At 39.7% G+C, this 24,577-nt stretch overlaps 2 protein-coding genes across 4 annotated transcripts; one reads left to right on the forward strand and one right to left on the reverse strand.

Annotated features, from left to right (window-relative positions):
- tmem184c (transmembrane protein 184C) lies at positions 1–7,921 on the forward strand. 3 transcript variants are annotated; one of them, XM_061770937.1, is made up of 10 exons: positions 1–455; positions 1,153–1,283; positions 1,740–1,776; positions 2,918–3,123; positions 4,680–4,754; positions 4,822–4,915; positions 4,991–5,103; positions 5,193–5,292; positions 5,722–5,893; positions 6,558–7,921. In XM_061770937.1, exons 1-10 carry the CDS (start codon positions 339–341, stop codon positions 6,833–6,835), a joined length of 1,323 nt encoding a protein of 440 aa, XP_061626921.1. In that variant the 5' UTR covers positions 1–338; the 3' UTR covers positions 6,836–7,921. The 3 variants fall into 3 exon arrangements, with proteins under 3 accessions (XP_061626921.1, XP_061626922.1, XP_061626923.1); XM_061770938.1 differs by lacking the exon at positions 1–455 and adding an exon at positions 1,533–1,630 and having other exon boundaries at positions 1,151–1,283; XM_061770939.1 differs by lacking the exons at positions 1–455; positions 1,153–1,283 and adding an exon at positions 1,527–1,651.
- A 3-nt stretch (positions 7,922–7,924) lies between these two features.
- On the reverse strand, positions 7,925–23,987 carry prmt9 (protein arginine methyltransferase 9). Its single transcript, XM_061770936.1, has 14 exons — positions 23,679–23,987; positions 22,267–22,470; positions 20,262–20,410; positions 18,687–18,923; positions 18,427–18,594; positions 17,955–18,057; positions 17,478–17,587; positions 16,331–16,523; positions 13,975–14,158; positions 10,988–11,343; positions 9,711–10,033; positions 9,192–9,345; positions 8,952–9,074; positions 7,925–8,287 (listed from the first exon to the last, which is right to left on the reverse strand). The coding sequence occupies exons 2-14, from the start codon at positions 22,465–22,467 to the stop codon at positions 8,066–8,068; spliced, it is 2,523 nt and encodes an 840-aa protein (XP_061626920.1). The 5' UTR covers positions 22,468–22,470; positions 23,679–23,987; the 3' UTR covers positions 7,925–8,065.
- Between the last annotated feature and the right edge of the window lie 590 nt (positions 23,988–24,577).

The following is a 24,577-nucleotide window of genomic DNA, read 5'->3' on the forward strand; positions in this document are numbered from 1 at the left end:
CGGTGCTAAACCCGGAAAAAGGAAGTAGCCGACCGAGTGAAGGAAGTATTTTGGAAACTTTGGGGCTTACCACCAATGAAAACGACTTTAGCTAATTTGAATTGCCGAAAACTGGGACAATTTGGCTATACTGCGTATAAGTATAGTGTTTTAACAATGCGCTAGAGATTATGAGGCTTTGAATGCGGCCACGTACGTCGTTTGTTTACATGGCGAAACAACTGGCGAGCTAACACTAGCCTAGCCACTGGGCTCGGGGAAATTGGAGTCACATGAGCTGACAATGAACATGGCTTGTTAACAACAGCGACGACTTTTACTCACTTCTTGATGTCACAATGCCTTGTTCGTGCGGGAACTGGAGAAGATGGATTCGGCCTCTGGTGGTCCTGTTGTATATTCTATTGTTGCTCGTTGTCCTGCCGCTGTGCGTGTGGGAACTTCAGAAGTCGGAGGTAAACAAAAGTAACAAAGCTTGTTTTCGTAATTTATACAATATTGGTATTGGGCAAAAGCATAGTTGTTTGGAGTATTAATGACAAATATCTTGTTTTCACCCCGTAAAAACAGCATTTTAAAGGGCAAACATGTAATTTACATTTTTATTTGAACTCTATCATTATATGTCACTTGTTCTAAATATATAATTTATTTATTAGAATATTATTTATTTATTATATATACATATATATATTACCATAATTATAGTGTGTTTTACAGGGGTTTAAAAAAAATCTTGGCATATATAAGAGCTGCCATATTAGTTTTGGGCAAAATGGCATTTTTGCACAAAAGCCCCCCCCCCCCCCTCTCATGATTATTCTAAATAGTATTGACTATCTTGTTTTTACCACACTTTCAGGATGTTTTAAAGTGGCATGTTGGTACTGGGTACTGTTTTAGCAGTTCACTAGTGAGCTGTATATATTTATCTCTGCTCTCAGGCGAATTTCAATCAAAGATGCAAAAAAAGACACACTAACTGCCTTTAAATCCACCTTTGAGCATTACCATAACATGGATAATTTCAGTATCAGGGAACTTTGTGGCTTTAAGAGCAATATTGACCCCAACAGTAATATGGTGGCCATTTGTTTACCGTGTAAGACTTCATCTAAAGTTTTTGTTGTTGTTCTTTTCTTTTCATGACAGGTTGGCACTCATAACAAGGCATGGTTCATAGCTGGGATATTTGTCTTCATGACCATACCCATATCACTATGGGGCATCCTGCAGCATCTGGTTCACTACACTCAGCCTGAGCTTCAGAAACCTATCATCAGGTAAAGAAACATTTCAATATTCCATCCATCCATCCATCCATTTTCTGAGCCGCTTATCCTCATAAGGGTCGCGGGAGTGCTGGAGCCTATCCCAGCCATCATCGGGCAGGAGGCGGGGTACACCCTGAACTGGTTGCCAGCCAATCGCAGGGCACATACAAACAAACAACCATTCGCACTCACATTCACACCGAGGGGCAATTTAGAGACTTAAATTAACCTACCATGCATGTTTTTGGGATGTGGGAGGAAACCGTAGTGCCCGGAGAAAACCCACACAGGCACGGGAAGAACATGCAAACTCCACACAGGAGGGACCCGGGGATCGAACGCCGGTCCTCAGAACTGTGAGGCAGACGCTCTAACCAGTCCGTCACCGTGCCGCCATTTCAATATTGTCCTGGAAAATCATGTTTTTATTATTTAGCAACTTTTATTTTTCTGTTTTCTTTCTAGAATATTGTGGATGGTGCCAATCTACAGTTTGGACAGTGTGAGTTTTTTTTTTTTCCATAATCATGAAACCTTTATTACTGTCTATGTTGCAGTACATGTGCCATATTAGTAGCAGTTAAAGCATTCTATCATAATAAAACAGTCGTCTAACTTGAATGACGCATAAGGAGCCATGTAATGACATTTTTGATGTCACACAAGTGTACAATGAAATCAACCACTAAGGTAATGTAAAATGTTAAAGTGTATCACTCAGACAGCACGCTAACTTTAACTAACTGGCACTAGTCGGTAGCTAGCCATAGTGTGTGATGCTAATTTGTGAAAATGATCAAAAAAATAAGACAAATGAGATTCAAATGCACAACACCGGTCACACAAGATTCAAAATCTAAAACCTGTTGGTTAATACTGGCTGATATCACTGAGAATGGGAACAAAAAGAAGAAAATTGGGACATACAGTGGACATAAGAAGTCTACACACCATTGTTTAAATGCTAGGTTTTATTTTTGATGTAAAGAAATGAGACTAAGAGAAATCACTTCAAAACATTTTAAACTGGTAATGTATAGAAGTCTGTGAGAACAGCTGAAGTTTATTTGGGGGGGGTGGCTCTTTAAATGGTGGCAAGTTTGTGCTGACTCCCATTTAAGATGCGTTTGAATGTGATTGGTTAATTCTGAACTCAGTCACATCCCCAGTTATTAAAGGGTGTGCACACTTTGACTGTGGTTGGAATGGAGATGGCTTGACGGCGAGAAAGGAAATGGTAAAATTGTTTTATTTTTACTTTGTGCAGGGAACTTTTTCTTTTCAATGAAGTTGTACAGGTTATAGGTTAATGGTTGAAAAAGTTTTGAAATGATTTGGTCTCATTTTTTTATTTGTATCACAAAAATCTGACATTTTAACTGGGGTGTGTAGACTTTTCATTGCCACTGTATTATGAAAAATCTACTTTGGCTTGTGTTCAAATAGTTGGGTCTCTTGAGTGTCTGACCACCCCTCAAGTGTGAAACTACACAACAAAATGATTTCCCTAAATGCGTCTGTGAGTGCGCTGTTGTTAAATTGTGACATCACAAGTAGACTGATTTGCATAACACTAACTCCACAAACACGTGTCTCCATCCATGACATTTTTCTCTTTAAAAAAAAAAAATAAAATCTTGCAGTGGATTGCCCTGAAATATCCCCACATCGCCATTTACGTGGACACGTGCAGGGAGTGCTACGAGGCCTACGTGATCTACAACTTCATGACTTTCCTTCTCAACTACCTGGAGAACCAGTACCCCAGCCTGGTCATGATGCTGGAGGTCCAGGAGCAGCAGAAACACCTCCCACCCCTCTGCTGCTGCCCGCCGTGGCCCATGGGAGAGTGAGTGTACTTTGTGTTAGCCAACATTTCCCTTAGAACGATATTACTTCTCCACTGAGTTCTGGGTTGCAGCTTCATCTAGCGTACATCTCAAATTTGATATTGTGATATTTTGCAGTGATTTTTTTTTTTTCACATTGTCTGTTACTGCAGAGCAATAAGTGCAAGGCAGGACGAAAGGGTGGATAAAGGACAGAAAATGTCCAAGGTTTGGGATATTTTCACTCTTCATAAAAGAAGCTGATTTTCAATGTGCCTATTACAAAGCACAACAGCACTTTTATGCTAAAGTAAATATTGTTAGCTAATTTAATATAGCCTACCACCGCTAGATAGAATAAATTGTAATCCCGCCACCCCTGGTCAAGGATATACCGATGTACTTTGTCGCTTTATTAAAAATTTTTACAAAATAAACATAAGCACATTTTCACACGCGACCTGCTGTTTGCCACAACTGATGCCGAATGAAAGAGTGGCTAACTAATAGCCAGTTAGCCAATGCTACACTTTCATTCGTTGACTGCGATGTCACTCACACAACTGTCCAGACCCCACCTTTTAAAGTTACACACATTCAGTCACAGGCATAAATACCGTACTTTAAAACGTAACGATGGTGACCCCAAGTGGACAAAAAAAAAAATATGAGCACCTCACATGCAATTTGTAATGGTATTACGCATAAAGCATTAAAAGTTATCTAAATAATAAAAATAAATAAATGGTTGCAACTTCACGGATTTCGTATCTCGCCAGTTGGTGTGGAACGTTAAGCCCTGTGAAAAACAAAAGATTACTATATGCCAGGGGTATTCAAGTAAAATTTAAACAGCTCTATTTCTAGAAAATGTCTTGAAGCAAAGGTCTGGAAGATCATATCTAACTTTTTATCAATACTCAGAGGCATATATAGTTTATTCTCTATGAAAAATGACAATTATTACAGCATTTTACTGAGTCACTTACAGTAGTAGAAGTGCTATTCTTCATTTACAGTATGTCTGCATGACTGTATTTTACTGCCTCCTGGTGGTCAAGACGGGCACACCAGAAGGACCCCCACAATTAATCAGATTGCGGCATTAAATGATACGTAAACTGTTTAATTTTTTACATTGTTTAATTGTTCTTACACTCTTTTTATAAAGTACAATATTATAGTGCTATTTTTCCTTACTAAAAACGTGCAAAAAAAATTCGCTTTTGGGGGGGGGGGGGCTGGAATGGATTAATGGCATTTCCATTCATTTTAATGGGGAACGATGATTTGAGATACACGTTTTGAGTTACGACTGTGGTCACGGAACTGAATCCAGTTCATATCGCAAGGCACCACAGCATATTTAATAGATACTGGTAGACAGTATTGCAGTGATCAACCTGCCATGTTGTGCTGCCGCCCAGCGATGTAATTGATGCACAGCGTTTATTTGAGTGCAGGCGTTTCCTTTGTGTATACTATTTTGTCCAATAAGCATTAGAGGAGGCCGTAATTGTTGCATGCACTGCGAACACAGACACTTTAAATTGAGTGAGATGTGTTTCCTCCAAAGGGTTTTGCTATTAAGGTGCAAGCTGGGAGTGCTGCAGTACACAGTGGTTCGACCAGTCACAACAGTCATCGCTCTGTAAGTCACCCGTCATACATATTTTTAATATATTGTTTGTTTTGACGCTTCTTTTTCTGCTCCGTAGCATCTGTCAGCTGTGCAAAGTGTACGACGAAGGCAACTTCAGCTCCACCAATGCTTGGACCTACCTGGTTATTGTCAACAACATGTCACAGCTGGTACTTTGAATTCCCCATTTGTATCATTTGTATCATGCCGTTTGTATCTAATGTTAATGTCATGTGTCTGTCTAGTTTGCCATGTACTGCCTGGTGCTGTTCTACAGGGCTCTGCGAGAGGAGCTGAGTCCCATCAAGCCGGTGGGCAAGTTCCTGTGTGTCAAAATGGTGGTGTTCGTCTCATTTTGGTAAACATTATTAACGTTATTCGACTTAACTTCATTTCATCATTTTTTGGGGGAGTTGTCGCAACTCAGTGTTGTTGCTTGTTTTGCAGGCAAGCGGTGCTCATTGCCTTGCTGGTAAAGGTGGGCATCATCTCAGAGAAACGCACATGGGACTGGCAAAGCGTGGAGGCCGTAGCCACCGGACTACAGGTGATCAAATCAAGCGCACACATTCATGAAATTCACAGCCCTTTAGTAGTCACTTAGCATCTTTTTATTAGTTAGTCAGCTTGTTCGTTGCTTTTGTTGGTTATTCAGCTTAATAGTTCACTTGCTCGTTGATCGTTAGCTTATTGTTTGTTGAAGTTAAGGCCTGGTACACACACAAGGATTAAAATCTTAAAAGATTATTATTTTTTATTTGCTACAGAACCCACACGAAGCTAAAAATAATCAGGCGTTTAAAAGTTTTGGTCGTACTGTCTGTGGTGTGCTCCGATAATCTCCACGCAACACCACCACAGGTATAAATAACGATTCTGTTCCACCACCGATCTAGTTCGCCAATACCGAAATCTCACGTGACGAAACGTGATCTCGCATCTGTCATGATTGTTTGTCTCCCGCCGGCCGACTCAGGACTTTGTGATCTGTGTGGAGATGTTCCTGGCGGCCATTGCTCATCACGTGAGCTTCACTTACAAGCCTTACATCCAGGAGGCCGAGGAGGGATCCTGTTTTGACTCCTTCATGGCCATGTGGGACGTCTCCGACGTCAGGGCCGACATCTCGGAGCAAGTCCGCAACGTTGGTCAGTGACCACACATTTACTTTGAGATTTGCGTACTATGAGTGGAACCTTGAAGGTACAACACAATTGGAATCGGTGGGCTACAGATAGATAAACTGCCTACAGATACCACCAAAAACTCCTCACCTCTCTTCAGCATAATTCCTTGGCAACAACAAACCACAAGATGGCGGCAAAGTACTACTACGAGTTAGTTTACGTCTTATATAGTCGGTTAGTTGGCCGCTGGTCAATTTGGTTAGTCACTTAGTGTTTGTTATTAGTCAACTTGGCCATTAGTTTGTCAAAGGTCAGTTTAATTGATTGCAGGTTATTCAGCGTACCAAAAAGTCAAAGCGCAACAAGTACCGAGTTAATCCTTTGAAGCTTGCTGTTTAAAATTCAAGGAGTCAAACAGTTCTGAATTTGGGGTATTCGGCTTTACAGATGCCACTCTCTATACTGTCTAAAAGCTGTCTTTTATTGCTGTACTTTTTAAACGTCTTTTGCTGTTTTTTTTTTAAAACTTTTTAATCATGTAAAGCACATTGAGTTACCTTGTGTATGAAATGCGCTATATAAATAAAGCTGCCTATGCAAAAGCCTATCAGTTGGAAAACAAATTTTACTTACATTTGTTTTTTTTTGTATTATTCTTATTTATTTTTTTTTTCTTATTTGACAGGCCGAACAGTGCTGGGTCGTCCCCGGAAGCCGTACTTTGGCGAAGCGCAGAGCTCCGGCGAGCGCTCCGGCCTCCTCGCGTCACCGGGCTCCCAGGACGCCGTTGGCGAGGCGGCATCCGATCCGCCGTCGCCCGGGGGTCGCTACCAGGGCATGGGACAGACACCCCGCTCCTTGTCGGCCCCCGCCGGCCTGGGCCAAGGACAAGAAGTCAGAAGTGACGCAAGTGGCGGGGGGGACGACGAAGCGGCCCAAGCAGATCTGATCGTGGTCACTTAGTGTAATTGCTAATGAATGGGCGGGACCCAGTGACTTTGCTAACTGTGGCACACCAATCAATAACGTGACAGCTCCAAGAATGTTCAATGAGGAAATTACACCTAACTCCGTTTTATGTTGGATCACAAAACTGACAACTCTCATGAATAGGATTTAAAGTAACATTTTAAAGCTAGAGAGCCTTAGCCATTCAACCTCATTTGTTAATTATTGGCAGGGAGCTGCACGTCAAATAAATTACCCCTTGGTTTTTGTGTCTCATGTACTAAGGAGTATTTTAGGGCCAAACTGAAAAGACTAATAATTACACTATGAAAATGAAGACAATGTTATGAGAAGAAAGTTGTATTTTGTAATTAAAAAATAAATAAACATTAAGTCAGTTTCTCTCCTTGTTGGAGAAAATAAAGAATTATATTTTCCAAGTAGAAAAGTCACGTTAAAAAAAATGTCAAAATTGTGGCACAACTCGGTCCCCCCCCCCGTGCCCCACGAATAGCTGGGGAAAACGTTTTTTTCGATGGGACAAGAAATTAAAATACATTTGAGAAATTAGTCACAATTTAAGAAAAAATAAAATTCAATGTAGAAAAGGTATTTTTAAAGTGAAAAATTCCAGAAATAGGCAGTCTTTTTCTTAGTTTAGAGGGAAAAAAAAGTTTTTCTGTTAAAAAAATATATTTTTTTTTACTTAGAAAAATGCAAGCTTTTCAGTGAAAGACTTTCCTTGGAAAATACAAATTTCTAAAAGTATTAATTTCTTTTTTAATTTAGGACTGTTTTTGTAAGATTGTTTTTCTTTAAAAAAAAAAATGTTCCCCCTTAAACAATGGTTTTTAAAAGTACTTTTTCTTTACCAATGTTTTCCCCTTAAATAATTTAAAAAAAATCAAAAATACAAATGCTGTACTTTTTAGTCAAAAATACAACTTTGTTCTCATAAGATGGACTGTTTGAAAAAAAAAAAATACAAGTCCACCCTCCTTTCAGTGTGGGCCTAATACACCATTCTAATGCCTTCCACATCTTTATTTTTTCCAATAAAACTGACAACATCAGAACAAATGATGGTTTTTTTTATAATTACTATTATTTCCCTCTTGCATTTATTGATAAAATGCAGCTTTTTGTTGCAAGTTTTAGACAAGGACGTAACAAAAGACCTTATGGCACGGTTTAAAGCCATTCATGCTACAAATTTATAATGAACTAGTCCACACTGTTCCAACATCACCCGTCTCTTCGCACCTCTATGGAGATGCTGCTGTTGTGGAGCTTGACGGCCAGCCGGACCCACTCTCCGGCCGTCACCTCTAGGGGGCGCTGCAGGACCACGGCGGCCTGCTTCCAGTGCGAGTTTGGGGCCAGTGTGCTGACGCGAATGTTCTCATCCAGGTGGATGTCGTACCAGAAGGGTACCGCTGTGATTCTGCCCGACAATGTCGTCTGGACCTAAGAAGAGTGGTCATATTGACAAAGTTTTTGTAAACAAAAACACTGATTTGGATTTTCTTCAACTGGACTCGGCATCATTTTATCTCATACTATTGCTAATTATATTCTGGTAGGTTTCTAGCTATCCATCCTGTTTTTGTCCACATTCATGTTATTTGATAGGAGGCTCTATTGACCAAACTTTTGGAAACAAAATGTTTGATTTAGATCTGTGGCTGGACTTCATTCTTGTAGTATATTATTTTTTACCAATTCAATTGTTCTATGCTATTGCAAAGTTTCTAGTGCCCCTTTTTGTTCCCGTTAAACCCTGACTGCTATGTTAGCATCTTGCTGCAAACTGGCTAGCAAGCTGCCAACTGTTTTTGTTTTGTTTTGTTTTTTTAATCAAAAAAATATATTTTTTTTTTGTGAAGTTGAATTCTTTTACCTCAGATTTTTTGGTACTGTTCCTAATTTTATATTTCCTCTTTTTGTTTCCATTACACTTTGATAGCACTAACTGCTAGCGAGTAAGCTGCTGACTCTTTTTCCCTAAATTATATTTTTCAGAGTAGATTTTTTTGTTGTTGTTGTTGTTTCTATACTACCTTTTGTTCCATGCATACATTTGAAAGACAATATGTTCTAGAACCTCGTCAAGCTCCAGAACAGAACCTACCTGGACCTCCCTGTTATCGTAGTTAGCGTTAGCGTCCATGAGGTCCAGAACGAAGAGCTCGACCGGCTTGCTGAGGTGTCGACATGCCAACGTGGAGAAGTCCAGGAACACGTGGACCGGAACCTGAAACACAAATGAATTTATTGATTGATGAGATTGTACAGAGTTGAGTACAAATGCTACAGAAAATGGATGACGTTTATTTGAGGGTGGCGTTTTATGGCAAATACGAGTACTTGCAGTGAACTGGTTGATGAAAGGCGCAATGTTGAAATCGAGCGTGGCCTCGCGGCCTTGGACGGCACTCTCCAGCAGCAGCGTGTCCGACTCCACCAACAAGCCGAGCACCACCATTTTGTACGGGAAGACGCGACCGCCGTGCTCCAGCAGACATCTTAGGAAACCCAAAATGGTCCAGAAAGGTTGGAAAATATGGAAATTCAACCAAAAATATGCCTGTCTGATGTTCTATAACACTGGTTCTCAAAGTGTGGTACGCGGGCTCCCTCTAGTGGTATGCGACGAATCACCAAATTAAATGTCCAAATTATCCATACAGTGGCTTAAACCTTGTTTTCCCCATCAACTGCAGTACATTTGCTCAGTAGAATCCAGTTATACTTAGAAGATTTTAAGTAAAATTGCATTTCATCTCTTAGAACAGTTTGATTTCAAACATTCAGCAACTTAGTTCCAATTTGTATACAACTTTTTGGTAGATTTAAGCGCAGCATGCACTGCATGACTGAGTTGCCTCACCTGGCCAGAGACGCCTTCTCCATCAGCTTCTGCCTGACGAGTCCGCACGTCTCCACGCAGTCCAGGAAGATGGCGCTCCACAGTTTCTCCCGCGAGGGCCTCTGCAGCACCCCTTGCTCGTCCTCGCTGTGGTTGAGCCAGAACGCCAAGCTCCCCTCCGGTACGCCGTTGGCGTGCGCCATGCGTTGGAGCGCTTCCTGTTGCTTGCTCTTCTCCACCGAGCTGTAGGCCTTCACCCCGCCGTAGCTGGCGGCGATGAGAGAGAGCAGGGAGAAGCCCTCCGACACGTCCAGAACGTACAGAGGGTCCACGGGGAAGGGTTCCTACACATTGGAAATGACAACAGTGCATATGTTTTCCAGATCCTAATTACCAGACTTCTCACTTAGAATTTTGTATAAAAATCTAATAATTTGTGACATTTTAGTTCATAGCTGTCTACATTAAAGAATTAATGCCTAGTATAGGTCAGTTCTATTTAACTTATAATTTCAATACATTTGCATTTAATCTTTTAGAACTATTTGAATTTTCAAATGTATATAGATCCAATTTGTATTTTGCTTTTATGTCCAAGACATTTTAATTGAATCAAGTACTTTATTTTGTTCTATTTTCCTATATTCATATTCAAACTGTTTATACTGTTACAATGAAATATACTTTTTAAGAATAAAACACTTTTGAGTACCACTTGGGACTACTATTCTACGATATTTTAATTTTGGACATGCTCGTGGTACTTGGAGAGTATTTTTTAGTAGGTAGTTGGTGTAGAACGTTTGACATCCACTGATTTAAATCATCCAATCATGCGCTCAATAAATAGTTTTCATTGTTCTTTAAATAGTGTATGCCATTTTGCCCCCACCCAATAATCCTAACAGCAATTAAACATAACTACCATGTGTATCTCTAAATGCCAAAGGGATTTATATTTAAATTAAAAGGTTGCCTGTTTTTAAAAAAAAAAAAAATTAACTTCAATAAGCCTGCCGCTATCAAATATTTTTTAGAATAGAGCATTAGAACAGTTATCCCATCGATAATAGAGTGATCTTTGATCGAAAAAGTTGATTTAGAATTATGAAATGATGTGGGGAATGTGTTGTGCAGGTATTATTTTTGTCCACTTAGGGCCACCATCCTCACGTTTTACAGTAGTATCTGTAACTTTGTGTGTGTGTGGCTTTAAAACGCAAGCTCTTCAAATAATCGTTGCAGCCCTAAGCGTTACAATAACAAATTCCTTCAATTTCTAAAATCAAATTACATACTTTCGTCGGCACTCCGGCAGGGTCCTCCAGGATTCTGGATTCGGCCTTCAACTGGCTAATGAGTTTGGACAAGGTGGCGGCAAAACTCCGATGGTAGTCCGAGTTGTTCAAGAGCGCCATTTCCGAGCACTCCAGTACGCAGACGTCTGGGCGTCGGCGCGTTTGGAGCGACGCCAGGGCGCTGCACAACTCCGCTTCCGGGTTGGGAACGAAGCCGCTGGAGTCGCGAGGGTCCGGTCGTGCGCCAAGACCGATCTCCCGGCCGGCTCGCAGCACGGCGACGCTGCACAGCCTCAAGTAGGCATCCCGGCAGGACACTTCCACGATCAGCTCGTCGCCGCCTTTTAGGAGAAAACCTGATGGGGGTGAAAATAGTACAGATTCAATTGCTGACTCACATAGATTTGAACAAATTAATAAAAACAATTCACATAAATCCATAATTTTCTATCTTTAATATGATGCAAATATAATCCGTGATACAATTATGTTTATAGTTCTGTACTTGTTATTAAATAAAAAATTTTAGATATTATTAACACTATTATTATTAATTAATATTATTATGACTGAAAATCAGAACTGTTCCTAATTCCCTCCACCTTGACTGAGGGCCCAGTTCCAAATGAAAATAAATAAAGAAAACATTTTAAAAAGCCCCAAAGCATGATGCTGCCGTCACCATGCTTCACTGTAGGTGTGGTCTTGGGTGATGAGCAGTGTTTAAAAATAAAATAATATAAAATAATAATAATTAATAAATAAATAAAAATCTAATAACTCAGCTAAATCTACCGTACTTCAAATATACGTCAAATTCTGTACAGTTTATACTATACACTCAGTACCAATGTGTCCAGTTTAAATATTACGTGATTACGCGACGAAATATCTATAGGATAATCGATTCTAAAAAGATTAGATCGTGACAGCCCTACTTTGTTTGCTTGTTTTGCACTAAACATAACCTTTTGGAATTATAGCCAAAACGTTCAACCTTGGTTTCATCGGACCATGACAAAATCTACCAAACGTGGGAAAATGTGTTATGGTGGTGGATATATCCACTATGTAGTTATATATTCAAAAGTAAATATATTATCATCATCATAATACTAGGATAACATACTTAATATTATAATTATGTCACTGTCACAAACACCAAAATACTGCAAAAGTTGAACGATGAAAAGTATAATAATAATAATAATAATAATAATAAAAAGTTTAGCATTTTTTAGCCATCATGCTGAAGCGTTGACTGAGGCATTGTGATGATAGAATTGTAAATTAAATGGAATCGGAGATCAGGACAAGTGGGAGCGGGAGGAGAGCAATGAGATTCAAAACGACGCGACGTGAAATGAAGAAGGGGCGGGGTGAGGCTGCAGGGGGGAATTCCTTCAGGAATAACATCTGTTCACGTCTTCATGTCAAGACGAGAGCGATATGCATATTTCATGATCGTTAAAGAGTGTCACAGCTGATCACAGCGCACAAATAACAGCGGACGGAAAGAAGCGCATGGAGTTGATGGACGTGGATGTCGACGGATTCTCATGACGACGAAGACAGGCACGTCAGCTGCCGTCTGGAGGGTGACGCGCTGCAAGTCTGACTATTAGCAACATGAGCGCACTCTGTTAAATGCGAGGAAAAAAAGTGTTCCCTTCTGATTGCGTGTAGAAATGTTTGATTAAATGGAATCCATCCATCCATCCATTTTCTGAGCCACTTCTCCTCACTAGGGTCACGGCCGTGCTGGAGCCTATCCCAGCTATCATCGGGCAGGAGGCGGGGTACACCCTGAACTGGTTGCCAGCCAATCGCAGGGCACATACAAACAAACAACCATTTGCACTCACATTCACATTTCGGGTCATTTAGAGTTGTCAATTAACCTAGCATGCATGTGTTTGGGATGTGGGAGGAAACCGGAGTGCCCAGAGAAAACCCACACAGGAACGGGGAGAAGATGCAAACTCCACACAGGTGGGGCCGGGGATTGAACCCCAGGTCCTCAGAACTGTGAGGCAGACGCTCTAACCAGTCGTACAGCGTGCCGCCTTAAATGGAATCATGTCATTATTTACAATTAAAATCAGTCAGTCAGGTTTAAAAAAGACCCAATCTGAACTAATGAAAAGCAGAATATATCAAAATGTCATGAGCTTTCTTGTTTTGCTGTTTTATTTTATTGATTTATTCTTTTTTTTTTTTTTTTAAATCAGAAAAACCACCAAAAATGTTTAGTTCAGACAACAATTATTACAGTTCCTTATAAAATGTTCAGGGCGTGTTTATTTAATCAACTGCAGCGGCTACCAGGCGTCTATTGGGCGCAAAGCCAGAATAAGTGAGAGTGTGCAAATGTATTTTTATTTTCTATATTAAACAACATTTCATTAGATATTCTCGAGCTTAAATGAACTTTAAATAAAATGTGTTTAACCTAAAATAAAAAAAACACTTCAAATAAATGTACTTAAAATGAAACAGCTAAAAATTTACATCAAGTTAAAATCTATTTATCATGACATTAAAAGAAACTTAAATGAAAGCAAACTTAAAATGGTCTAGAATACAATCAAAATATTTTTTTTTTAATTCAGTTAAAATAATAGGTTAAAATGTAATTAGACAAAGTACCAGTAAGTTACCTAAAAATATGTACTTGAAATAAAGTGAACTTAATTACATTTAAATTAACTCAAAGTAGAATACATTTAAATTTAAATGAAAAGGAACTTAAAGTTAAAATGACCTTCAATTAAAATGCACTGCAAATCAAGTTAGAATGAACCTGAATTAAAATGTTCTTAATAAAAAAATGTATATTGATATTCAAATTAAAATGAACTTAAATTTAAATGAACTGATGTGAGACACCATTTGGCGCAATCCTCTGCCCCTTTGACTTCTTACTTTACCTCAAGGTTATTGGTGTTGTAATTTGGTGCTGTGCAACGAACAAATTCCTGTTTTACCCTTGCTGGTGTGCTCGGGGTAGATGGCTTGCTCCCAGCAGGTGTCCTCATGGGGTCCAGTAGACAAGCTGCTCTCTTCGTCCAGGTGCAGCTGGAACCACAAGGCCAGGGCGTCCAGCTCGCCCTCCCGCACCACCGGCAGGCGCACCCGCTGCACCGGCCTGGAGCTCAGACCCTCCAACTCCTGAGGAGAACATACAATATTCAGATTTTTGACTTGGCTTTTAAGAAGGTTTTGGAGTGGCCTAGTCAAAGTCAAGATTTGAATCCGATTGAAATGCAGTGGCATGACCTTAAAAAGGCTGTTCATGCTCGAAAACCCTCTGTTTTTGCTGAATTCAAACAATTCTGGAAGGAAGAGTGGGCCAAAATATCTCCATAGAGACGTTAAAGACTCATTGCCGGTTATAGAATACTTGATTTTAGTTGTTGCTGCTGAAGATGGCCCAACCAGTTATTAGGTTTAAGGGAAGCATTACTTTTACCACAACTTTGAATAATCTTTTTCCTTAATAAATGAAATCACCAGTTAAAAGCAGCATATTAAGTTCACTTGGGTTATATTTGTCTGATATTTTTACATTTGTTTGATGATCTTAAACATTAAAGTGGGGAAACTGCAAGAATATAAGAATTTGAGAAGGGGACCAATGCTTTTTCACGGCAATGTACACATATAAAGTACATTTATACACATACTTGGTAAAATGTATTCTTTTATTTAGTGTAATATTTAATGCAATTTGTGCAGTTAAAATGTATTGCTTATATTCTACCGATGAAGTAAGCCATGTGTGGTTCTTATTTTCAAAACTAACCGTCACTATTATTTATTCATACTATGTTCTCCCTCGAACAAGTCTGTGATGGGGATAAATAAATAAATTTGGCTTGTCTGTAGTCCAATTGCCCAGCTACACAGCATCTGTGCTTGTCTGCTTGCACGATAAAGTTGTTAATAATAAAGTCTGGTAGGAGCTAATGAATGAAGCAATCCCTGCAGGCCACCGATGATGCAAAATGTTTTGGTTCCAGGAGACCAAAGCGAGTGAATGAATTATGCGTTTGATTATTATTCGTAGTTATTCGATCCCCAGCTCAGGGAGAGAAAACAAAGCAGCACACAGGGACTTACTAAACATTGTCAGTGTCACTTGAACAACCCCGATTCCAATGAAGTCGGGATGTTGTGTTAGACATAAATAAAAACAGAATACAATGATTTGCAAATCACGTTCGACCTATATTTAATTGAATACACTACAAAGACAAGATATTTCATGTTCAAACTGATAAACTATTGTTTTTAGAAAATAATCATTAATTTTGAATTTTATGGCTGCAACACGTTCCAAAAAAGCGGGTACAGGGTCATCTTTACCACTGTGTTACATCACCTTTTCTTTTAACAACATTCAATAAACGTTTGGGAACTGAGGACACTAAATGTTGAAGCTTTGTAGGTGGAATTCTTTCCCATTCTTGCTTGATGTACAGCTTCAGCTGTTCAACAGTCTGGGGTCTGCGTTGTCGTATTTTACGCTTCATAATGCGCCACACATTTTCAATGGGAGACAGGTCTGGACTGCAGGCAGGCCAGTATGGTACCCGCACTCTTTTACTACGAAGCCATGTGTTGATATCCTTTAAACATTGATGTTGGTTTTTGATGCAGTGCCACCTGAGGGATCGAAGGTCACGGGCATTCAATGTTGGTTTTCGGCCTTGCCGCTTCCATGCAGTGACTTCTCCAGGTTCTCTGAACCTTTTGATTATATTATGGACCGTAGATGATGAAATCCCTAAATTCCTTGCAATTGTACATTGAGGAACATTCCTCAACTTTCTCAGTCTTTTTTGGAACGTGTTGCAGCCATAAAATTCTAAGTTAATCATTATTTGGTGAAAACAATAACGTTTATCAGGTTGAACATCTTGTCTTTGTAGTGTATTCATTAAATATAGATTGAACATGATTTGCAAATCATTCTATTCTGTTTTTATTTATGTTTAACACAACGTCCCAACTTTATTGGAATTGGGGTTGTAAAATGAAGAAGCGAATTTAGGATCTTGATAGTTTAAAGGATGTCAGGTTCCATCCTGATCAGGTAAATAATTATTTTTTCTATTCTGTACCCACTTTTGATCATTTTTAAAAATAATTTGTCATGTACAGTGGTGCCATGAGATACTTTTGTGGCTTCTTCCTTTTGTAAGAATACTTAGCCCCTCATAAAAATCAAGATTTATGTTTTAAAAACTACAGACAATCTCTTACACACACACAAAAAAAAAAAAAAAAAAAAAGTCTCCTTGGGGATGATCATCGAGAAGTTTTAAAATCTCAGCTCACCTGCACGTTGTTAAAGTCGATGTGGAGTACGGTGAGCGGCTCAGTGAGGGCCGTGTAGCCTCCGGGCAGCCTGCTGAGTCTCTCGGTGGTGTACGGCTCCATGGAGTCATCCGGCTCGGTGCTGCAGCTCACCGGACTGCGCAGCTGCTCGGCCGTCGCCACTGACAGACCGCCCACCTCGGACACACAAAGCCTGAATAAAAAAAATAAAAAATTTAAACATTTAAAAAAACACTAGCTCCCATAACCTTTAAGCCTTGTTTGATTTTACAGCACTTTTTCAGCTTCTTTGTGGCCGTTTTTGGCCACGCACAGAGAGTATGTAATTTTCAACCTATACAGCCAGCAGAAGAAAATGTAATGTAATTCTTTTTCTACTTCTTTACAGGCTCCCTCTAGTGGTGTAAGAAAACAAAAACAAAAAAACATTGCCGCAGAACAGTTCATCCATCCATCCATCCATTTTCTGAGCCGCTTCGTTGTATTTAACTTTTTAGTATAATACATTCGCGAAACATTTTTAAGAGTTTTGGAACTTTAATTCAGACACGATTTTAATTTAACTTCTTTTGGGTAACACATTTTAATTTAATCATTTCATGTGTGTGTGTGTGTGTGTGTGTTAGTGTGTCATTTGAGCACAGTGTTAATGTTCAAACTGTGCAAAATGTTAGTGGCTTACAATAGTTATAAATATACTGTACCTTTTACAAATAAAACCTGTTTTTTGATTAACACATAGCACAATGGTGGTATTTGCAAAGCTTAGTATGTTTTTGCAGTGGGACTTAGTGTCAAACGTTTGAGAACCACTGCAGTAAGTAATTAAATGCCTCTTTTAGAAACTAAGAATATTGCATGGAATTTCTTCCTCGCCCAAAAATTGCTGAATCATGAAATCTATAAATCTACACTTCTTGAGCATTAAGTCTAGAATGAAACCCATTTTAACAAAATAGTACAATTCAAGCAAGTAAATCAACAGAAGTAAAAAAAAAAAAAAAGTTTTATTTGCATCAGTTGGCTAAAAATGGCCACGATAGGGCCAAAAGGGACATTTAATGTGGAAATTAAAAAAAATCGAAAGGAAGCGAGGTCAACACAAATGCCCAACATAGTTCAGCGGGTACCAATGTGGTTTGTTTACTTGTTATGCCGACGGATCTCCAAGCACTCCACAGCCATAGCGAATACAGTGGCTCCGGCGGGGATGACCCTACCAGTTGCAGAGGGGTCCCTGGATGCACTCTCCGCACTCTGTTTGAAAAATAAAACAACAGTTTCTAGGATTCATGCAGCAATACAACATGTCAGCTTTTTGCTTCATTATTTGGAACGCAAAACCTTACACCATTACTCACTGTGCAGACTCTTTTGGTCATGAAAGGTTCTCCCCCCCCCCATTTAAGATTTTCTGCGATACTTTTTAATTGAATCATTAAGCACAGTTTTTTTTTCTTGTATTAGGTTGTGACAGTGCCTTACAATAGTAATAAATGTAATTTTTAGGAATAAAACCTCAGCCTCGTTTTTGATGATTTAGGCAATGGCATGCTACGCCACTGTATTTTTACTGCCACCTACTCTACACTGCTGTTCCTGCCATGACTGCTTTTGTCGTTACCTGTGGAGGCAGTAAGAGGTGGTGCCAGGCATGGATGAGGCTCTCGATGATGCCTTCTCCAAACAAGCCAGCGTCTACCGTCTCCGTCACCACCAGCGACACCCTGATATATCAACAAACGCAAAGTAAATAGAGGATGGCGTGCTAGGATGGCACGTACGAGAGATACCAAGAGGGAGGGATGGGTGAATGGACATATACAGAAAATGAGTGATAGAGAGATAGAAAGGTATAAAGAGAGCTAGAGAGACAGAGAAAGAGATAGAGAAAGAAAGATAGAATGAAAGAAAGAAAAAGAGAAAGGGAGAGAGAAGAGAGAAAGGCAGCGAGACCTAGAGAAAGAGAAAGAGAGGTAGAGAGATAGAAATAGCTAGATAGCTAATCTTTCCATTTTCTATCTGTTTCCAGACATGGAAATTCATCAAATCAAATAGCATAATTTTCCATCCTTGCCTGAGAAGCCTGTGTGTACCTGTGCGGGATGTCCTTTGGCACTTCCATTTCCAGAGACTTCATGTGGAGGATCTTGATGCCTCCGTCCATCCCGTTGGCCGCCACCACCTCGCAGGCCAGCTCGTACATGGTCTTGGAAAGCTCGCAGGCGTACACCTCGGCGGCCCCCGCCTTCTTAGCGCACATGCTGATAGCGGGGAGAATTTTCCGACGTGACATTAACAATAAGCCAAGACGTCACACCCGATCACAAAGCGCACACTAGCGACCGTATCTCACCCTAGGATCCCAGTCCCAGTACCTATGTCCAGTACGGTAGTGCAGCCGCCACGCACCGCCTTCTGGATGGCCTGCTGGTACTTGCGGTTGCGCCCGTGGTCGTTGAGCATGAGGAAGTGCCAGCGCTCCACCAGCCAGTTGGCCACCCGGTAGAAGTTCTCCCTGGCTTCTGGGTAGTCCGGCTTCAGCTTCAGGGCTTTGAAGAAATGTCCTGCCGCTTCATCACGGAAACCCATTCTGAATTGTTTAAAAAGATAATCATAATAATTAAACGGTAACAGAGTTGTTTAGCTTACTAAGATTTTTATCGACAATAAAACAATCAGCGGCACGGTGGTCAACTGGTTAGAGCGTCTGCCTCACAGTTCTGAGGACCGGGGTTCAATCCACGGCCCCGCCTGTGTGGAGCTTGCATGTTCTCCCCGTGCCTGCGTGGGTTTTCTCCGGGCACTCCGGTTTCCTCCCACATCCCAAAAACATGCATGGTAGGCTGATTGAAGACTCTAAATTGGCCATAGCTGTGAATATGAGTGTGGATGGTTGTTTGTTTGTATGTGCCCTGCGATTGGCTGGCAACCAGTTCAGGGTGTACCCCGCCTCCTGCCCGATGATAGCTGGGATAGGCCCCAGCACGCCCGCGACCCTAGTGAGGAGAAGCGGCTCAGAAAATGGATGGATAAAACAATCATTCAATTATTTAATAATAAATAATTAAAATTCTAAACAAAGAAGATTACAAATTTAAAATAAAAATACAGTAGGAACTCCAAAACTCCCACAAATATTACAGTTGTGCCTTGAGATTTGAGAGTTTTGACCACGCGCCTAACACAGAACACTCATCTAAAATCACTTTTCGCCATTGAAATGACAGGAAGTAGCATTAATCCGTTCCATCCTCCTCAAAAAAAACAACAAAAATTTGTGTAATGTGCTTTTTTTTTAATGAGAAAAATATATAATATTGAAAATTATAATATTATCATGTCTGTCTGCATGAGTTGTGTTCATATATCAGTTGCTTAAAGCATTTCACACCGCCACATAGATGCTATTCATGAGCCAGTCTATGGCGTTTTGCATTGTTTGTTAGCATGAAGCTAAGCGGACTTAACGCAAAAGCTATGTGGTTGTTTTAAATACACAAAGTGTAATTCTTTGTTTAACGTTTAGTTTGACAGGAAACTTAAACTAGGAGTGGCATTAAAGCGCTTAAAGCCTCTTTTTTGTAAGAATTGTTCACCATCTGCTAAACTGATGCCTGTGAAGTGAGTTGCGGTGAGTTCACTGCCACCATACAGCGTTTGCAACCCAAATTTTTCATCTCAAGTCCAAGCAAAAAAAAAAAAAAAAAAAAAAAAAAAACTCAGCCAAATGACAGTCGTGTCACTCTTATTTCAAAGCACCACTGTAAAACCTGGGAAAAGACCACTATTTTCCACACACACACCTTGCAACATGCAAGATTTTCAGGCAATAATTATTTTTTTTAAACAGCAGTTAACTTTTTTTTTTTAACATGCCGGTTAAGTGTCTTAAACTGTTTCGTTGCATGTACATACAGAGAGAGAATACCTGAAGAGGTGCTCGCCCATGCTGTTCAGAATGACCTCGTCTGCAGGGAAGAGCTCCAGTGCTTGCTCATAGCAGCCGAAGAGATCTTGAATGCGGCCCGCCGAGTCCAGCTCCTCGGCCCACTTAAAGAGCGTGAAGCGGAAGGACTCCTGCAAAAAAACAAAACAAAATGCTGATATTTTGCAGTGGTGACGAGAAGGGTTGCACAGTACGAAACGATACCACCTATTTTTAGTTCCAGTACTTCGGCACACTTTGGCAGATAGTGAACATTTGCTCCAAGAAAGATGCTAAATGGCCTTCCTTCGAGCTGTTCATTAGTCACGCCTGTATGTACAGTATTTGTATGTGGAAAGAACGAAAGCCATACGAACGTGCGGCAGTAGACTGTAGCTTGTTTTATTCAGCCAGCCCCGTTCAACCACAGTACAGCATCCAAAATGTGCTACAATTCCCAGTTAAAGTTTACTCTTAATCAGACACCTAAGACAAAGAAAATCTAGCATTGTATAGTACATTTCTGTACCATTAATGGTCGAGCAAACCACGTAATTTCTTTCAATGGAAATTTGTGAGCTTAATGCTATAGTTAGTGCAGTATAATGCAAAACAGCATGGATGGGCTAACCAAAATTCAAATCAACATTCCTGTATTGGATATACAATAGAATAAAAAGAGAATAGACTCATGTAAAAGAACGTACTAATTCAGTGTCTAAACAGCATAAAAGCTCTACTACAGTATACTATGCTTTTTATTGTTAATCCCCAATATGTGTGGAACATACAGATGGCTGAGGTTCTCAAGGCCTATGGTCTCAAACAAAAAAACAATACAATCCTCTTTCTTTCTCCATTCATACATACTCTGTTTTAAGAAGGTATGGATGGAAAATAATGACAAATACACAATTATTTCATTTAATATCCTCTACTGAATTATGGAGATAAAGCATCAAACTGTGTTTTACCGTTTCAGTTTTCCTGATTTATTGGGATGTGGCTAAAAAGGTGCCTGGTGACGCAGTTGGGCGTATGACATGAGTTGCCCCTCCCCCACTATATAAAAACTTGGGCATCTTCATTCACATCAGTGGTTATCCGGCGCAGATGGGAGTTACTTTATTAACATTATTATTGGGCCAATTTCTACAACTACAGCGTGCTGTTAGCCTGCTATGGCTACACCCCCGGAAACGCAGCTTTCCCTCGATGCCATAATTTATAAAACAGCTCAGTGTCATTATTTCACTTCCCAAGTGTTATGTATTTTGTGATATTCAGGTGACTATTTGTATGTTGGAATGCAAAGCATTGTGGGTCTACAACTAGCAGGAAGTACAGTATGTGTTCAAATGTCTGCAATGCACCGTGAGCCACTGGTTGAATAACATGTGCTGCCCTATTTAAAAACTCATTCACTGCGAGCCTTCCCAGTTAACATAGATATTTGACTTCTAAAGCCGTCAATGGCAGTGAATGTTTTAATAAAAAATATATATATATATTTTAAAAAAAACATACTTTCTCAGATACACTGACACAACACCAACCAAAGCGATAATGTAGTGGAGAAGCCCGGTGCACGTCCGTCAGTCGAGAGGAGCCCTGGTTAGCTCGCGAGCTAGCTGGTAGCCAGCGCCTCTCGTCGCTGCATGAAAAAGCCCCGTGACAACCCGGTGGGATACATTCCAGCCACCAGAGGCTTTAAGCGGATATATATTTTTTTTATTGTTGTTTATTATAGATATATTTGATTGACCGGTGACAGCTGAGCGGGGCATGGTGTCAGCGTATTCAACATCTGAGAGTGGAAAGAGCAGCTTGAGTTTCCACAATTTTTAAGTCTTGTTTTATATACTTGACCTTTTTTTTTTTTTGTTTTGTTTTTTTTTTTGTTTTGTTTTTAAATCATTCAAATGTGGCAGGGTTGTTAACAACATTCTTCTTTATGGTGTGTCAAATTTACAAGTGATTGTTTATCAGAGCGCTCACACACAATTACCCTGGCAAAGTCCTTGAACTCAGGCGCCAGGTTGAGGACCAGGAGATAGTGCACAAACGCAGGGCCATAGTCCTGGCTAAAGAGGCACTGCTGGGCGCTTTCCAGGGAGCTGGACACCAATTCGTTCCTGGCTGGGTCCTCTCTGCGCCGCCTGCGGGTTCTCCTGCCACCGTGCTTTGGCCTCGCGCTGGCATTAGGCATCCCCTGTAAACAAATCAAGATGATACAACTATTGATTTTATCGCAAAGCACATTTAGACCAACATTCACACCCAGATTCACAACTGTGGACAATTTAGAATCTTCAACTAAACTTAATCTAAAACCCATGGAAACACAAAGGAGCGCCTGAGCCAGGATTGGAACCTGGGAGATCTTGACTGAGAGGCAGATGTCCAAACCACAACTGCAGTGTGCTGCCCAGTTCAACATTACTGCACCAACTACATTCCTGTAAAATTATGACTCTCTCAAGATTTGCCATTAATCCCATAAAACTCTGATTAGATCAACATAAAGTTAAGATCCCCCCCCCCCCCCCCCCCTCGTAATATTACAACTTTATTATTTTTTTTTTTTACATCTTGCAATTAACCTTGTAAAATTACAAATGTACCCCCATAAAATTAAGATTTTTTTTCATATTACGAATTTAGTTTTGGAACTTTTGGTGTCAATCTTGTAATCTTATGATTATATTGTTATAGAATTTAGACATGTCTCTTTTATTATGACTATATTTTCATAATGTTTGCAATTAACCTCACAAAATTAAAATGACATGCCTGTAAGAGTTATATTTTCTTCTTCATATTACACTTATTCTTGAAATATTTTTCTGCTAGATTTATATTTTTTCTTCATATTACACTTATCCTTGAAATATTTTTCTGTTAATCCTGATAACTTTATAATTATATTTTCGTAAAGTTACATTATTTTTCTTGCAATACTGTATTATGACTATCTCATTTTTGTTTTGTTTTTTGGTATAAATCTCGTAAACTTTCAATTACATCCCTGAAAAAATTATATTTTTTTACCCCCTCATTTTATAACAATTGTTTTAATGTTTTGCATTGAATTCGTACTGTATGCCCGTAAAATCAAGATTTTTTGTTCATAGTATCAAAACTATTTTTGTAATATTTTGCTAAACGTACAATGCCATTTGCATCCACGTAAAAAGCCGTGGTGCTGTTTTGATTTACTTATCCATTACATTTATTTGTGTGTTTGTGTGTGGTCGGGGTGCACAACAACTGGCGTGGACACATTCAGCTATGTTGCAAATTTGGGATTTGTAACTAGTTATGCGTTGAAGAAATAGAAGAGAGGTTTCAATTATGCGTCAGGGACATTTGTTAATCAAAATCAATGCAACTCCCCACGCGTCACGATTGTTGACTTACTGTGATACAGTTTGGATCACAGCCTGATGATCTCTGGAACGAGGTACTTGTTGTCGTTAAAAATACACGATGCAAACGATGCTTTTGGTGACGTTTCGAACACGCTCTCCGTCAAAGTATGTCTTTAATGGTGAGCCTCGTCAAGGCTCTTCTTCTCCAAGGAGGCATCCTGCAGCCGGCTCAAAACAAGCCGAAAGAAACCGCCACTACGTAAGGTTTCCCCCAAATTTGCACTAGCCGCGTTGTTGAGCGGAGCTAATGGCATTTTTCAAGTCCTTCGATTAAATGTGCTCGGGTGTTAAACACGTAAGCGAACAATGTTCCGCCTCCACATGTAGTTTCCCTCGACGTCGAACGACATTAAGTATTTTACGAAGTAATTAAACAATAAAAAAAAAAATTACACTCAGAAAGAACTCACCTAAAAAAAATCACAGCATCACTTCGTGTTTGACTTGAGAGCTTCGGCTTGTTCGTAGTCATTTTTTTTTTGGGCCACCGACATAGTCTGTAAAATTAAGTGTTTTTAATGTTTAGCCTGCTTTACTGCATGAAATGTTAAATTAATATCAGTTCTTGACATGCCTGTTCACCTGTGGCATATTCCAAACAGGTGTTTGATGAGCATTCCTCAACTTACTCAGTCTTTTTTTCCACGAGCTTTTTTTGGAACATGTTGCAGCCATAACATTCTAAGTGAATGATTATTTGTTAAAAACAATAAAGTTTATCAGTTTGAACATTAAATATCTTGTCTTTTTAGTATATTCAATTAAATATAGGTTGAACATGATTTACAAATCATTGTATTCTGTTTTTATTTATGTTTAACACAACGTCCCAACTTCATTGGAATTGGGGTTGTATATTTTCTGTGACACCAACCCTGGAACTTTTTT

Source organism: Phyllopteryx taeniolatus, chromosome 4, assembly GCF_024500385.1.
Source record: "Phyllopteryx taeniolatus isolate TA_2022b chromosome 4, UOR_Ptae_1.2, whole genome shotgun sequence".
NCBI classification, from domain to species: domain Eukaryota; kingdom Metazoa; phylum Chordata; class Actinopteri; order Syngnathiformes; family Syngnathidae; genus Phyllopteryx; species Phyllopteryx taeniolatus.

Coding starts and splice junctions, on each gene's coding strand:
- tmem184c (XM_061770937.1), top strand. CDS start 339: ATGCCTTGTTCGTGCGGGAACTGGAGAAGATGGATTCGGCCTCTGGTG. Junction 4,916..4,990: donor TCAACAACATGTCACAGCTG/GTACTTTGAATT, acceptor GTGTCTGTCTAG/TTTGCCATGTACTGCCTGGT. Junction 5,894..6,557: donor GGAGCAAGTCCGCAACGTTG/GTCAGTGACCAC, acceptor CTTATTTGACAG/GCCGAACAGTGCTGGGTCGT.
- prmt9 (XM_061770936.1), bottom strand. CDS start 22,467: ATGCCTAATGCCAGCGCGAGGCCAAAGCACGGTGGCAGGAGAACCCGC. Junction 16,524..17,477: donor GAGATCCGTCGGCATAACAA/GTAAACAAACCA, acceptor TTTTTTATTCAG/GCTTTGTGTGTCCGAGGTGG. Junction 8,288..8,951: donor ACGATAACAGGGAGGTCCAG/GTAGGTTCTGTT, acceptor CACTCTTCTTAG/GTCCAGACGACATTGTCGGG.